Source organism: Sander lucioperca, chromosome 5 (assembly GCF_008315115.2).
Source record: "Sander lucioperca isolate FBNREF2018 chromosome 5, SLUC_FBN_1.2, whole genome shotgun sequence".
Lineage (NCBI taxonomy): Eukaryota > Metazoa > Chordata > Actinopteri > Perciformes > Percidae > Sander > Sander lucioperca.
In genome coordinates, this window is record NC_050177.1 from 24956086 (window position 1) to 24973146 (window position 17061).

A 17061-nucleotide genomic window follows, 5' to 3' on the forward strand; every position below is an offset into this window, starting at 1 on the left:
ACGGTCAGCACGCTATGTGGCTCAAATCAAACACACCCAAAGGTGCGCGCTGGTTCTGATGCTAAATGCTAAAATGCTAATGGTGGCGCAGCAGTGACTTCTGCGTTCACTCAGGAACTTCTACCTTCAGTGAGGTGTGTGAGGACTGTGTGCTGTTGTGACTGCAGAGCCTCAATCAGCTCAACATGTTTGAAACCGTTGAAATGGTTGAAAGAGTTCAGTGGGACAGAGAGGCTGAGTGGACTCTTAATGTGGATTGAGAATGAACAGGAGCAGATTGAGCAGGAATTCGAGTTGTCAGACTCCCACAATGGCATTCAGGCAGGTGAGTAGGCCTACAATAATAAAAAAAAGTGTGTTTTACTACAAAATGTGCAGTTCTTTTGTGCTTCTATGTGTGTGTGTGGCTGCAGCCGTTGTTGAGTTTATATTGTTTACATCTCTTGTGTTGTTTCTTTGGTTATATTTATTTTGCTTTTGTGTCTATGAGAAGTGGCTGGTTATGTACTTTCTGTGGCTTTGTAATGTTTGTTGCACCCGCCGTGGTGTCCATAGCTTTTTTTTTAAATTGATTGTCGGTCGCTTTTGTCTAATTGAGTTTTGTCCTCGTTTCCGGTTGTGTAATTGACAATCAGTAGTGTGCAGACTGCAGAGTGTAAAAGGAAGCTCTTCTTGGTTTCGAATTCAACATAGGGGCTCTGTAGTGTAACATGCAAGGTGATGTAACGTTGTCATGTTCATGCACTTTTTGTGTAGCCTAAATATGTTCAAAAACGTAATAGGTCTATAACATCAAAACCGCATACAGAACTTTTTTTTTTTTTTTTTTACCACATACAGAATTCCTGGGTCTTTTTTGGTAAAACACTTTGTGCTCATTTGCAAGGCAACATAAGTAAAATGACAAAATATTCTGTGTTAAAAAGTATTGTCTTGTCAAATACTATAACTGTAGCCTGTATAGTCTGCATGGCTTCTGTGCATAGTTTAGATGGTCGAGCAGGATTGGCTGGTAAGTGTAGGGATGCTGGTTCAAAACCCAGCTCCTTCTGCTGTCATGCCAAGCAACTCCTAATATAATCTATGTGGATGGGAAAGGTTTTTCTAAACAAAAACATTTGCAAAATGAATGCGATGTTTACAAGAATGTAAGAGAAATGAATCCGTTTTAAAACATGCAGTATCCAACATGAAGTAATTGTATATAAAGTATAATTTAAAACACATCAATCAACAAAACAACAATCAGTGTAACAGTAAAAGCAAAGTAAAGACCAAGCAGGCAATGAACACAAAATAAAAACCTTTATTTATTGCCCTATTATTTTGAATACACAATCACAGTACTTCCTGTATGAAATTGGCTCTCTCTGGCTAACTTGCCGCATCTTATTTTGGAGCAGGGCAGTCTGGCACAGAGCCACCTCCTCCTCCTCCCTTTCTTCCCCTCTTCTCAACATCAGCACCAGTGGTTTATGGAGGAAAGCCAGCGGCAGATTGTGCTGCTATGCAGAATTTACTGTAGCCCTGTTGTTTAGTCCAGGGCAGGGTTTTCAATGGCACAGCCTGGCATCATATATCAACTCTTCCATTTTCTAAATAGCACTGATGATATTCAAGAAAAAGTTTTACTGGATCTGAGAAGAGATACATTGCATATGGTCTCTAATGAGTACTATACTAAACCACAGTTTTAGTCTCCTTGGTTTGCTGCCTCAGATCAGGCAGGAACTGCATTAGTAACGGTGGTTGTATAGGGCTGGATGCTATAGCTTGAATGTTTAATCACGATCTTCTGTGGGTTTAGTTCTTTGATCTGCTCCTATTGATTTTACTCAACTGGTGCATTAGCGTCAGCCTCATTTCCCTGAGTGACTGCTACACTGCACTGACCTGTGGTAGTGATGAGTGGGGGGAACAGTGCCGATAGTGATGAGTGGGGATTCCCTGAATGAAACTGAGCGCTCTGTGTGATGTCATACTATTGATCTAATATTTTATGTCAATGCGCAAGTATAAGTGCATTCAAATGTGTTTTTAGTGCATTTCCCTGATGTATTAGTCATAATAAACTCCCTATTTCGTTCCCTTCTCTCTTTTTAAGTTGTACAAACAAAAAGAAGGGAAGGAGACAAGCAGAATAAAAAAAACACGATAAAACCCAGATTATTTATTTTTATGAGCCCCTACACTCTTCATGCAAATGAGAATGCTGCTGATAGGCTCAGGATAATTTCCAACAGGGTTTAGATTGAAACAGAGGCATAATTGTGGTCAGAGGGCCACCTTGTGGAAGGCCAATGTGCTTCCAAGACTTGGAGAAGAAACTTAGTTTTAATTTGATTTGATATGACTAGTGACTTATTATAACACTTTAGAGATAACATAGCCACAACTTCCGTTCTTCAACATTGTTTAGGGAAAATAGTGGCAGAGTGTGACATGACTTTTGGTGATTCTGTTGGCTCACATAGCATCTGTTGTGGGGTCATATTTAAACACAGAAATCCAAATATACTGCTCCAACAGTTTATTAGCAATCAATCATTATCATGGATTTTTTTTCTTTACATGATGAGGAAATATTCCAAAACAATATTCCAAATCAGAAAAGTAACAAAAGAATAGTTTGATATTTTGGGATAAACGCTTATTCGCAAACTTCCCGAGAGTTAGATAAGAAGACTAATAGTACTCTCATGTCTGTCCAGTAAATTTGTAACAACAGCAGCTGGCTAGCTTATCTTAGCATAAAGACGGGAAACAAGGTGAAAGAGTAAGCTAGGCTCTGTACAAAAGTAAAATATCCACCTACCATCACCTCTACAGCTCACGTTATAATGGAGTTGGACAGAGCAAAGCTAGCTGAATATGATATAAATGCAATATAAACAACCAAGTCAACCATTTAAACAAGTCCATGAAATATCAACTAGGGTTGCAACTAACGATTATTTTCATTGTCGATTAATCTGTTGATTATTTTCTCGATTAATCGATTAGTTGTTTGGTCTATAAAATGACAGAAAATGGTGAAAAATGTGGATCAGTGTTTCCCAAACGCCCAAGATGACGTCCTCATATGTCTTGTTTTGTACACAACTCAAAGATATTCAGTTTACTGTCACAGAGGAAAGAAGAAACTAGAACATATTCACATTTTACGGAGCCCCTAAGGGGATATGAGCAAAAAAAAAATCTAAAGTTTAGTTTCATGTGCTCGCACGAAACTTTCATGTGCACACGCAAAACCTTTTCATGTGCTCACACGAAACTAAACTTTAGACCCGATGAACACGTAGCTAAAAAGCAAAAACGTCTCTGCAGGTACCGGGAGGACTGGGTAGGGCAATACCCCTGGATTACTGCAGTTTTATGTGATGCAAACAAAGCATCAGGAGTCAGACGTCAGGCTGCATGCTAGCAGCAAACTACATATAACTATAACAGCACAACTGTACAGACCAACACTTTGTGTTTGTTTTGTGTGTTTCATAATGACACTTGAGTTCATGATTGTAATGATTTTTTATTTGTATTTTTGGGTTCACATGACAGACAGTTGAATTCCTGAATAAAAATAATAAATCATTTTGGTGCAGAGTTTTGAAATTCATGTCCCCCCACGTGAAACTTTCATGTGCGCACATGAAAAGGTTTTGCGTCCGCACATGAAACTAAACTTTGCTCATGTCCTCTTAGGGGCTCCGTAACATTTAACAAGCTGGAATCAAAGAAGTTTTACTTTTGTCTTAAAAAAAATGACTCAAACTGACTAATCTATTATCAAAATAGTTGGCGAATAATAAACAATTAATCGATTAATCGTTGCAGCTCTAATATCAACCAATTTAAGTGAGAATATAAGGGTGAAAAGTGTTTAAAGGTCCTATGACATGCTGCTTTTTGGATGCTTTTATATAGGCCTTAGTGGTCCCCTAATACTGTATCTGAAGTCTCTTTCCCGAAATTCAGCCTTGGTGCAGAATTACAGCTACTAGAGCCAGTCCCACAATGAGCTTTACTTAGGATGGGCCATTTCTGTGTCTGTAGCTTTAAATGCTATTGAGGAGGAGAGAGGGTGGGGGTGTGGCCTTGACCAACTGCCACTTTGCTTGTTTTCAAGCCATGATGTCTCTCTCTTTCTCATGGGCGGGCCAAATTCTCTGGGTGGGCAAAGCAGAGAAAGGGGAGGTAACCTTCCTCCTTATGAAGTCATAAGGAGGAGATTCCAGATCGGCCCATCTGAGCTTTCATTTTCTCAAAGACAGAGCAGGATACCCAGGGCTTGGTTTACATCTATCGCCATTTCTAGCCACTGGGGGACCATAGGCAGGCTGGGGGAACTCACATTAATGTTAAAAAACCTCAAAGTGAAATTTTCATGCCATGGGACCTTTAATTTACTAGGTTGTCTCACTCATAGTTCGGAGGAAAAGGAAAGAGGGGAGCCGAAAGGGAGCGGCTTATATAACATCCTGATTTAATAAACCACTATTATTTTATTGGGCACTCTCTTCCACACTACTAGGAGCATCTCAAAGCCATGACGAAAGTCGATGCAGGGAGTAGGGTGTAGTGTGGTTAAAGGTCAAATTGAGGATGGGGATTTGTGATTTAATAACTTCACTCTTCTTTAGCCCATCACTTCTCTGATGCTCCAACCTCTGCTGCAGTCTCTCCTGGTCAAAACATGCCTTTGTACTTGATCTTGTCCTCCTGGTTCTTTTCCTCCATGCGCATATTAAGCACAGCCAGCTCTCTCTTGACGGCCTTCTTCATGCCGGGGTCCAGGTCCAGCACCCTGCTGAAATCCTGCCGAGCCTCCGCCTCGTTCCACACTTCCACGTGGGCCTTCCCTCGCAGGTAGAAGGCCTTCATTACACCTGGAGGACAAACGCATGCATGTTTGACAGCAGCATCTTCTTTCATCTTTTACGTCTTAGATTCCCTTGTGCTGTCTATGAACACATACACACATAGACGGCGCAGGCTAAAGTAAAGGCACTGGAACTTTTATAGGGTCAGACTTTTACAGACACGTGATGCATGCACTTATAGCCACCATTTAAAAAAATAAGTAATTGCATACACACACAGCAGAAACATACCCAGCTTGTTAAAGGCTGTAATGTTTACACAGCATGCAAGACTTTCACTCTCACAATAAATTAACAGGCTGAAATGTGGTAATCTAAAAAAAAAATGTCTACATAATCCCTCACTCCACCATTGCGGAGTCACACACATCCTATCAGTCTCTGTCAGTGCCAAACCTGGGTTCTGGTTGATGATGTCAGTAGTGTGCTCGATGGCTTCGTAGTATTCTTCCATGCGCAGTAGACACTGGCAGTAGTTGAGCGTTAAGGTGTTGGCCATCTTCTCCAGCTTCAGCCATTGGGCCTCCCATGCTTTCTCCTAAGAGGAAAGTAGTTCAGATCAACGTCTATTTATGCATACATGTTTTATAGAAGCAAAGGAAACTCTTTTTTCGGACCACCTATTTGATCACCTTTGTCTGAACATTCTTGATGCAGATGATGGCCTCCTTGTACTTTTGTGTGGCCTGTTGGTAGTGACCTTGTTTGTAGAGCTTATTCCCGTGGCCGTGCAGCACAGGGACCACTTTCAGCCTCTCCTCATCACTCAAAGCCCACGTGTCCCTGCTGTACTCACTGGGCTGCTGCACCTGTCAATCACACGCACGCATACATACGGAAGTGTTTTTTCTTTTCTTTTTTTCTCACTCGGTAAGCTTCCCTTTGACACAAATTTGTGTGGTTGTCTCTGTCCTTTCTCACCCTGAGCAGCTCCAGGACAAAGTAGAGGGGTTTCGGTTCCTTCATCAGCTCATCCAGGTCGTCGTAGCCAAGGCTGTGGTAGGCGAACATGTTGGCCATACCACATGTATGGATGTGCCATTCAACTGGGTCTTTGCCCTCTGCAATGCGCCTCATACTCTTGGACACAAGTGGATAAACGCCAGTGTGCTGGAGAGGAGAGAGGATCACACAAATCTAAATTTAAAAAGGAATTAGACTAGGGGTGCAAGATATATCGACTTAATATTGTTATCGCAATATATCGAAAGTGTCGCAATAATTATGCAATATTTTGTTTATTTTGTGGAGCGCTGCGTCCCGTCTGTTGGCTGTGTTGCTTAGTTGTGTTTGATTTAGAGCCCTCTTGAAACGCTATAATAATCATCATTTCACTGGCCAGTTACCGTGCCACTTGCACATGTTAGTGCACGTCAGCGCACGGGTCCAGTACATGACAAACCCTATGGAGCGTACCACGTGTGTGCATATTTCGACAGAGTGACAGTGTAAGTGAAGAAATTGATAGAGACAACAAAACTGAACGAATCAGAGACGCGAAAGAAAAGTTGTTTCCTGTTTTCTTTATTTATTTTATACTGTACAACCAGTAAAACATGTCCTGTTCTGTAGACATGGTCGCTATTCATTTATTCATGCTGTACCAGTCCATTTGTTATGAATCTATTTTGATGCGTTTTCCCGTAACTTTTGTAATTTTACATATGTTTAAAAATATTGAAATTAATATCTATCGCAATATTCATAATCAATATCGCAATATCACATTTTGTCAATATCGTGCAACCCTAAATTAGACTGAAGGCGACTTTCGCTTTCAAATTCTGTCTTATGCATAGACTTGCTTAATCAAGTAACATGTAGTGCACATACGCTACACAGGAAATCTGATTTTACATTAACCTGATTAAAGATGGATTGTAATTCAAATGAGTTGTTTCACATGATCTCCAGTCTATCCTCAGTCTAACGTGGCAAGTTTGCCCTCCATTGGATGGGAAGGGTACTGCACACCATATCCAGTGGAGTGTCCAGAGAGGAGTGAATAAATGCTCTAAGCCCCATCAAATCTAATCAGAGTGGAGTCGAGTCAGTAGTGCTGATTCAGCAGGAATCGGAGCCGATTAAGGAAAAGTGAGGCTGCTGCAGATTAACGACAGTATACCTCAACCCATCTGTCTGTGAGACACACACACACACACACACACACACACACACACACACACACACACAGACATGTATAAAGTACTAGAGACCCAGACTTGACAGAAGTGCTCTATCAAAAAAGACTTGAGTAGAAGTTGAAGTGCTCTTTAAGCACCATACTTAAGTGGAAGTACTAAAGTATTCAACATTTTTTGTACAAGTATTGCACGTAGTTTATTTTAAAATGTACTACTCAAGTACTGAAAGTAAAAGTACAAGTATTGTGTTATGTAGTTATTAAAGGGATACTAACCTTTGTATCAGTAGAAACCCGGTAGTATTTTTGAATGACTGTGCTTCCCTCCCTCATGTCCCCCCGAGACGAGAGATCTCTGTATTGTGGGTCTGGAAAAAAGCCTCTGATGATGCAAGAATCGTCATTTTGCATCATAAGAGGCTTTTTTGCCCAGAGGCAATGGACTACAGTCCTACTTCCGCATGCCGGCATTCTCCGAAATTTCATGAAACAAAACGAGTGTCAGCCATCTTGAATCCTCGCGTAGCTTAGTGGTTTCTCAGCATCAAAACTTTAGATAGATAGATTTATTCATCCCGAAGGAAATTTTAGAACAACAATTATGTGCATTCAAACTACCGCACACGTGTACCAACGGGATACATTGGTACAGATCGGAGAATATGCAGGACGCTTTATTACAGACGGAATACTTGACACAGCTTCGCCCGCCTGCTATGGAGACCAGCGGTGTTGCTCGATGCCTCCGGCCGGTAAAGGGACATCATCAGTGGGGAACGTTGAACGAGTTTGCGGGTGGAAAACTAACGTTAGCCGGCCACCTGTTCCATCAATCCTGCTTGCGAGTGTCCGCTCATTAGACAACAAACTGGACTACATCCAACTTCAACGAAACTCCCAACGAGAGTTCAGAGACTGCTGTGTTTTTGTTGTTGTGGAAACAATTGCTGTATCGGAGAAATGGGGGTGCTTGTATCCAACTAACTGCTAACTGCTGGTGGAGTTTGTGACTGTTAAAGCAGCCATATTATGCTCATTTTCAGGTTCATAATTGTATTTTAAGGTTGTACCAGAATAGGTTTACATGGTTTAATTTTCAAAAAACACCATATTTTTGTTGTACTGCAGTGCTCTCTCTCACTGCTGCAGATCCTCTTTTCACCTGGTCTCTGTTTTAGCTACAGAGTGAGACCTCTTTTCTTCTTCTTCTTCTGTACTATCTTTGATTGCACTTGCACATGCCCAGTAGCTCAGATATAGATCATGTCAGCTAGCTAGCTCCATAGACAGTAAAAGAGGTTGTTTCTACAACTTCGGTCAGTTGCAAGGCAGGATTAGCTGGGAGACTTCTAAATGAGGGCGCACATGTAAGTAGTTCTTTTGTAGATTATGGTGAACTTGTGTGTGTTGTAGCAGTGCTTTGCTATTGAGAACGAGGTAGCATGCTAGCGTTAGCATTAGCGTTAGCATGCTAACGCTACGAGCTAATGGTTGCGGTTAGCTTGCTCGTTTCGGCTTGTGACGTCACAAGCCGTGCCGATTTTGAACAGCTCACCCAGAGACTGAAGGCAGGACACATTCAGAAACCGTATCTCACTCTAAACAGCATGGATGGATTTTTTTCAAAGTTTGTATGTGTTTGGAAGCACCAGAGACACAACATAACACCCCAAATCCCAGAAAAAGGTTTTTTTTCATAATATGGGCACTTTAAATGCCGACCATTCTACATTACACGCAAATTTGTATACTCGGTGATACAGCCCACCAAGCGCTAATGCTAGTAGCTAGCTATGTGTTAGCTGAACTTTACGGAGCATATCATGTGTGTGCACTAAATGTAGCCTGTTTCGTATGTCGTTTTTATATAATGTCGTTTTCATATATTTTAATTGTGTAACCAATTGAGCCACGGTGAAACGTTGTTTCGTGTATATGGTTGAAATGACAATAAAACACACTAAAGTTGAGTTGACTGTCTCACTGTCTGTCTGTAACGGTAGGCGTGGCTTGGGAGTAGACGCTAAAGCAGTGAAGCAAGTGCATTCTGGGATTTGGTGTCTTTCATCCACATGACCCCAAAACACGTTTTCTGGCTTTTCTCGGCCTAGAAGCCACCAATTTCTAAATTATTTTCACATTTCTACTACATAAGTGACCCAATTTCAAGATATATTCATCTTTCCAACGGTGAATTATCCCTTTAAAGAAAGCAGTCAAAAGTTTGAATATCATATTGTTTATATTATTTCAAATGTTTAGCCTAAAGTAGGCCTGCACGATAAAAAAAAAAAAAACTTACATTGCGATATTTTTTTCTTCCTGCGATATATATTGCGATATGAAAAAAGATGACTAATAAAAAATAATAAATCATTCTCGACTACTGGGGTGATTTTGTAGGGAAGTGTATCTACAGTACATAGAAAATAAAAATGAAAAAGGAACTTTTCTAATGTGAACCATTCTTTGATGAACTTTAATGCTTTACAAACACCAAAGCAAGTAAGCGCTGCGACTATTCTTCTGAAGTGATTTTTGGAGAGGGACATTAGGTAGTTAAATACACTGGTTGACTGACATGACACCATTGTTTTCATATAATACTATCAATCCAGGCTAAAGTGAATGATAGTAATAATGCATGCATATTGCTTCCTCTAAATTTCAGGTTGTGGTTGCGGGGCTTGTTTGGTTTTTTGATAAATTGATCAACATTGATTGTGATTAGTGGTTTGCTTTGCATGCAGACCTGCACGTCATGCACTAGCAACAAACTGTGTATCAAAGAACACTTAAATCAGTGTAAATTACATTATATCAGACACAGACTGCTGTTGTAGATTGGTGTTACGTTTCCAGCGTTGCGGCTCCGAACCGTAACGTTAGTTGGGACTTTTTCTTTAGGCTAACTATATTAGGTTTAGCCTGGCTGGTAGCAGCTTTCTGCGGTGAAAAATGGCCGGGAGATGTCGTGATAACCTTGCATTAATCGGATGATTTTGCAGCAAACATAAAACACTGACTACTGTAGCTTCAATACCCATGGAAATGTGTTTCACTGTGTCAGTGGCAGCTGCCGTTTACCATACTTTTCTACACACTCACTATGGCGAGTGGATAGTGTCATTCAAAGGATACCCAGGAGAAGGAGCAGGCTACCATCCCCGTCGTCGTCAAACCGTGTGGAATTTTGAATTTGATTTAATAGGGATTGCAGACGAGAGACCAGCGGCGACTAGGCGGCGATTGTATGTTAAGATCGTGACACACTAACCCGATAATCGGCCGTCGGACAGTCTGGCAAGGTCAGTGACTCGAGTCTCTTCGGTGTGTTCTGTGCTGTCGTCCGTCAGAGGGGCCGTCTGCCTTCATTTTGGCCGTTTTGACTTGTTGAATCGGAAGGCTGGCACTGCATAACTAGAGTACAGTATATTCTCATCGTTTAGATTCACATTTTGTTAGTGTTCTTTTGCTTACTTTCTGGTACTTATGTGTTACTAATGTGTGGCTAATAATATATCATGCTTATAAAAAAAAAAGTATTAAAATGATGAATGAACACTCGGAATGTTTGTTCGGAATGTGTCTATGGCAATAAGAGGCAGATGCCGCCAGCATTAGCTATCTTAGCTCAGCCGTCTGATCAACAATCCTAAATAAAATAGCAAACAACAATCATCAACTGTCTTACGCCTTAGGACCTTAACGAAAGTATAGTCACAAGATATGATCAAAATCATAAAAATAATAGCTTATAGCTGGGGAGCTTGCTAGCCTTAGTGACAGTTGCGTCCACTTGTTACCCAAAATGAACGTCAATTCACTCAAAAAATACAAACAAATCAACTATTAAGGGTATTCTACTAATGTTAAAACAAATATGAAGGTGCTTGAGTGACATTTATCCATTACAGAATAAATAAGTCAGTGATTTGGCTGGTCTTTATAGCTTTGCTGGGGTTATTGCCAGCTAGCTAAAGAACAGAGCGCCAGCCCACACAATGAGATCGTGGTGCCTCAAATCGGATTTTTTTTTTAATTGGGGGTATCTGCAAAGATACTTACGGTAATAAATAAAGAACTTATATTTCGGATTTTTATCAGAAAGTGCTTTATTGGCCAAGTAAGTGTAAACACAAGGGAATTTGAGTTCGGCTTTGTGTTGCTTTCAACACAGAAACAGACAATGTTACAGCTAAATACAAAGATGAACAAGGTAACGTTAAACATGAACGTTTGACTACTATGTACATATATAAGTTGTATATAATAAAGTGTATACATGGATATGCATATACACATACGTACATAAAGTTACATGTAAACAGATCTATGAAGCTTATAAACAGTAAGGCAATTAGTGCAAATGATCCAGTAGATGGCGCCAATGTTCAATCAATGTTAGAGTTACAATGCATTCTTCCAACAGTTCAGGTCACATAAGCTGATGATGTACAATTTAATTTAATGTATTATTTTTATACTGTCAGTACTTTTAGAGCAACTTTTATAATGGATAAATGGCCTGGAACATGTATATGTTGAATCAATTAAAAGACATTTTAACCTACTATAGTTATAACTTAGGCCTACTGTATATTGATTGACTTGAACTGTCCGACTAACGTTCCGTCACATACACATGTTGCCCACATGACCACCTGTCTTAAAGGGGAAGGCTCGGCCGGTAACGATCATGTGAAAGGAGAACGGTGAAAGTTTACTTTTCTATCAAGCAGCAAAAAAGTTTAAGCATCAACATTGCAACGTCCTGCGATGTGACTATCGCGCATGCGCACATGGCGATGTAACAAAATATCGTGCAGCCCTAGTAACGATGCAGCACATAAAAAATGTATCGGAGTAAAAGTATTAAACTCGTAAATACAGTATGTACTGAAGTAAGAGTACAGATACAGCCTTTTAGTACTTAAGTACAGTAGTGAAGTAGTTATTTGTTACTATACATGTCTACACACACACACACACACACACACACACACACACACACACACACACACACACACAGAAACGGAGACTATACGAATTACAATTAGAAAAATTATATATCAAATAATATACACATACATACATGTCCAAAGGAAGTATGTTTGTCCCTGGTATGGGGGCATACATGTATGTGTGTAAATATGTATGTATATATATATATATATATATATATATATATATATATATATATAGTTAACAATGCGGATTCCGTCCTGGTCGTGGAACAACAGATCAGATCGTCACTCTCGCAAGGATCCTGGAGGGAGCCTGTGAGTATGCCCAACCGGTCTACATGTGCTTTGTGGATCTGGAGAAGGCGTATGACCGGGTCCCCCGGGAGATACTGTGGGAGGTGCTGCGGGAGTATGGGGTGAGGGGGTCCCTTCTCAGGGCCATCCAATCTCTGTACGACCAAAGCGAGAGCTGTGTCCGGGTTCTCAGCAGTAAGTCGGACTCGTTTCAGGTGAGGGTTGGCCTCCACCAGGGCTGCGCTTTGTCACCAATCCTGTTCGTAGTATTTATGGACAGGATATCGAGGCGTAGTCGGGGTGGAGAGGGGTTGCAGTTCGGTGGGCTGGGGATCTCATCGCTGCTTTTTGCAGATGATGTGGTCCTGATGGCATCATCGGCCTGTGACCTTCAGCACTCACTGGATCGGTTCGCAGCCGAGTGTGATGCGGCTAGGATGAGGATCGGCACCTCTAAATCTGAGGCCATGGTTCTCAGCAGGAAACCGATGAAGTGCCTTCTCCAGGTAGGGAATGAGTCTTTACCCCAAGTGAAGGAGTTAAAAATACCTTGGGGTCTTGTTCTCGAGTGAGGGGACAATGCAATATCTCTGCCACAGTAAATGCAATCAACACGAAACTTGTGGTGCTCGTTCGGCATGCCACTCTGAGGCTCTGTACCACATTTGGCGAAGATCGGCCATTAGGGGGCGTTATAATCAACGTAGATGAGTTTTGGCCCTTTTATTCAATCAATGTTAATATTAAATATTGGCATATTTGCAATGGGAATGTACCACAGACCTTGCAGCTCACACTTCTCAATATTTACTGATGTTTGTCTCCTACCGTTACGTTTTGGTTTTTGCTTTTGCGTGCTCCCCTAGTTTTTTACAATAAACAAACTTCTTAACCCAGCTGACAAAGTTTCTACAACCTTTAACAGTGGACAAATGCAACTCTTTTTCTCTCACTTTTTCAATCCAAAATCAACACCATTCATAGGCACCGATACCGTCGGTGCTCCGGAGCTCGAGCACCCACGGAAAATTCTGAGCACCCATGTGTGCCAGACTGCCAGTAGGCTACATTCATTTAAAATGAAACATTGCAGTTGGTGCTAAGTGGACCGTCTGTCATAGTGTGATTGGTTATGTCGGTGGCATTGATTCTTAATTCCCCACAAAGCTGATCGCGGTTACGTGTCAGTTAAACTTTTCATCTCCAATCCTATCTGTATTTGTGAGAAGTGGCACTGTCCTGAGTTGAAAGCCTACTTTACGGCTTTATTATCAAGTTAATAGCCGTGTGTGTTCGTGTCGGCCGCTGTCCACTTCCTAAGGTTCTGAAATGCAAACAATTTTTGATTACTTTTTTTTTTTTTAAAGGGCGTGCGCCTGTGAGCACCCATGGAGGAAAACATAAATCGGCGCCTACATTTACAACAACTTGACCACCTCCCCTGCTCCTTCAACCACCACACCTGCCTCAACCCTCCACCCTCTCAGTCACTCTCTCATTTCTCTCTGCTGTCCCCTGTGGTCAGGGGGGTTAAGAAGTTTGTTTATTGTAGAGCATTGTTAAAGATAGTCTGTATATGCATGGAGATTAACTGTTAACCACTACATTTGCAATGGCAATGTACCGCAGACGACGCGGCTCACACCTCTCGATATTTACTGACGTTTGCCTCCCCACCGCCAGACTTTGGGTTCCGCTTTCGCGCTCTCCACGGGGCGTCGGGGGCGACTGGCATCGGTGGCTTGGACCCCGTCATAACTGCTTGCAGTTCTAGTTATTATTATTATTATTATTATTATTATTATTATTATTATTATTATTATTATTATTATTATTATTATTATTATTATGTAAGTGTTTCTACTTCAGATTGCATGTTGATCCAGTTTTGAAAAGTCTGTTCTGTTAGCCCTCTGCAGCTTAAGATTAATGCATTTATTATCTGGATACTTCTGTGTTCATTTTCTATTTAATGCACAAGAGGGTGCAATATATGCTTGTGCTTTATGTTTAGACTTTACATGCATACAAGTGGAGCACATAACACTTGTCCTACTGTGTTGTGCTGTTGCTTGTTATTGAAAAGTAGAGTCTATAAGGTCCACAGTGTGATGTCATTCTGCATAAAGTTAACAGTCAAACCTCTCAGAAGAGATTTGCACTAACAGCAATGATGCACTGTGGTTAAAAACAAGCAGCCATGAAAACAAGGCAATGCACAAATAAATTAAAACAAAAAGCAGCTGGTGCTTAAGTTTTTTTTTTTTTTTTTTTTAGCACTCACAATGGTGTCACACCAGAATTCAGCCACCTCACCGATCCTCAAGGAGGACAACAGGGTCTCCCAGATGTCCAGCTTAAACATGTTGCCGATCACTATCTCCATGGGCGTCCCCGCCACTTTGCTGTCATCTATCACTGTACGTTCATCATCACACAATTGGGTGCGAAAGTGAAACGTCACCTGGAGTAGAGACATGAAGCTTGCTTGTTAAAACTGTACAGTATGGACAGAAAGTGGGGGAAATGACTCTGAATTATGTCAGCTTTAAAATGAATGAGGACTCTTTCATGTAACATAAGGCAGCTAAAGTGATTATCAATACGACCAAATAAATAGTGCCTGAAATGCACATGATCACAAATTTCCATAAAATTTAAAATGGCATGTTGTGTTGAAATAGGGGACTAAACACAACAGAGTCTCAACAAAAATGTTATGTCACAAGCTTCACACAGCTCAGTTATTCAACAAGGCAGACAAACAGGAGGAAGGACAGACATGCCAAGGTTGCATGGTTGGATAACATCCAAGGGAAGTGAAACCATAAAAACCTGTTGTTTCATGAGCTTTCCCCATATTTCATGAGAACAGGGCCCGCATACAGTATGCAATACCAGTACGCCAGGAATGATTTTATGAACCTCAGATTATGTCAAATGCCTTTAGTGACTCATCAAAATAGACAATTTAGACAACAAAATAGAGCCTCAATTTAGACATTCTCAAATTTGTTGTTGCTTTGCAACCAGTCTGGAAAAACTGTTTTGTCTGCATGCTCATATGATGCTGTGCATAGTGTGATAATTAGGTTGTATGTTAACTTCTATTAGTACCTATAATTAGATTTAGAACATTTAAAACTAGCATTGTGAAACAAATTTTCAATAATTCAATAATTTGTAAAAGAAATACCAAACATTACCAAACATACACAAATTAAGTAATGAAGGCCAACAATACCTTTGTCCCAGTGATGAGTTTTGGGATGTCTCCGGTGCCTCCATGCAGGATGGTTTTCTTGATTCCCTCCAAGCCCAGCAGCATCGTATCCTGCATATCCGACATCTTTTTTGTTTATTGATATGGATCACCTTATATTACATGCATATGTATTTATATATCTTATGAGTAATTATGTGTGTATCACAACGATGTGTGGGGTACAAGATGCGTAAAGGGTATGGATGACTAGGAGGTGTTGTTCTTGGTGGATTAGTTTAGGTAGGGATAATGAGATTAGAAACGTCTCCTCCTCTCCTTATGTATCATCATCTATCGGCCATCATCAGCACTTTCTCTGAATACTGTCAGACCCCAGAAACATCCAGAAAGGAGGAGAAACAGAGTCAGCATTGAGTTTTTGTTAGAGAGAGAGAGAGAGAGAGAGAGAGAGAGAGAGAGAGAGAGAGAGAGAGAGAGAGAGAGAGAGAGAGAGAGAGAGAGAGAGAGAGAGAGAGAGAGAGAGAGATTCCACAGGAAATTTCCTGGATTTATATGGATGTGGTGATCTGAACAATGCCTAGAATACTGAGAAATGGTGGAGCAGACAATTACTGTATGGACTCCTTGACCTTGTCTATTAAACATCTGGCTCCCATCGTGTGTGTGAGATCCAAGGCTCCTGTAGCTTTTGCTAACAAAGTCTGCAAGCAGTTTGAGGGGGCAATTATCCTAAAACATTACCCAATGTTAATGCTTTATTCCGTACTAATTGCACAAATAGAAAACCCATAACTGCACCTTGGCAGTGCTCACAATTGTATAACTTTACAGCTTTGTGTTTCCTCTGTGGTGCAACATGGAGGAATAGGTATTTCACCATGTAGTTTCAGGCAAAGTTGCAAGCTTATTTCTATTCAAATAAGACCTCTATTGGAAAGTGCTGCAACATATAGTATTATCAATTTAGCCTTTTTTCACTGATGTGACACACAGGATTGGGCAACAGTTCTGTGTGTACTTTGCAGCTCTCAGGGTACAGGCAATGAGCAGATTCTACGCTCTCTTGTGGAAGAGGTCAGTAGTGCAGCAGGAGGCGGTCCTTCTCTTGTTGATCATATTGGTCCTAAATTTGGAAGTGTTGCTAATGTGGACGTGTGAAGCCCCTTTGAGACATTTACAGTGTATGGAATACTGAGCTACACAAATAAACCTTATTTGACTTGATAATTCATCTATAACAGTCACAAACACACATTTTAGCCTGGCAGAGGTGGTAGCAGGGTGAGGTGCATGAGCATTGGAAAGATGAATATATCTTTAAATTGGGTCACTTATGCAGTAGAAATGTGAATTTTTTTTTAGAAAGCCATGCCTACCGTTTACAGACAGACAGACAGTGAGACAGTCAACTCAACTCAATGTGCTTTATTGTCATTTCAGCCATATACACGAAACAACGTTTCACCGTGGCTCAAGTGGTTACACGTTTAAAATATATAAAAACATTATATAAAAACGACATACGAAACAGTCTACATTTAGTGCACACAC

The 17061-nt window shown here is 40.7% G+C and overlaps 1 protein-coding gene across 1 annotated transcript; it reads right to left on the reverse strand.

Annotated features, from left to right (window-relative positions):
- Nucleotides 1-4396: 4396 nt before the first annotated feature.
- Nucleotides 4397-15797, reverse strand: aipl1 (aryl hydrocarbon receptor interacting protein-like 1). Its single transcript, XM_031297300.2, has 6 exons — nt 15529-15797; nt 14569-14748; nt 5802-5990; nt 5513-5689; nt 5277-5418; nt 4397-4886 (listed from the first exon to the last, which is right to left on the reverse strand). Exons 1-6 carry the CDS (start codon nt 15631-15633, stop codon nt 4687-4689), a joined length of 993 nt encoding a protein of 330 aa, XP_031153160.1. The 5' UTR covers nt 15634-15797; the 3' UTR covers nt 4397-4686.
- Between the last annotated feature and the right edge of the window lie 1264 nt (nt 15798-17061).

Coding starts and splice junctions, on each gene's coding strand:
- aipl1 (XM_031297300.2), bottom strand. CDS start 15,633: ATGTCGGATATGCAGGATACGATGCTGCTGGGCTTGGAGGGAATCAAG. Junction 14,749..15,528: donor AACTCATCACTGGGACAAAG/GTATTGTTGGCC, acceptor TCTCTACTCCAG/GTGACGTTTCACTTTCGCAC. Junction 5,419..5,512: donor TCAAGAATGTTCAGACAAAG/GTGATCAAATAG, acceptor CTTTCCTCTTAG/GAGAAAGCATGGGAGGCCCA.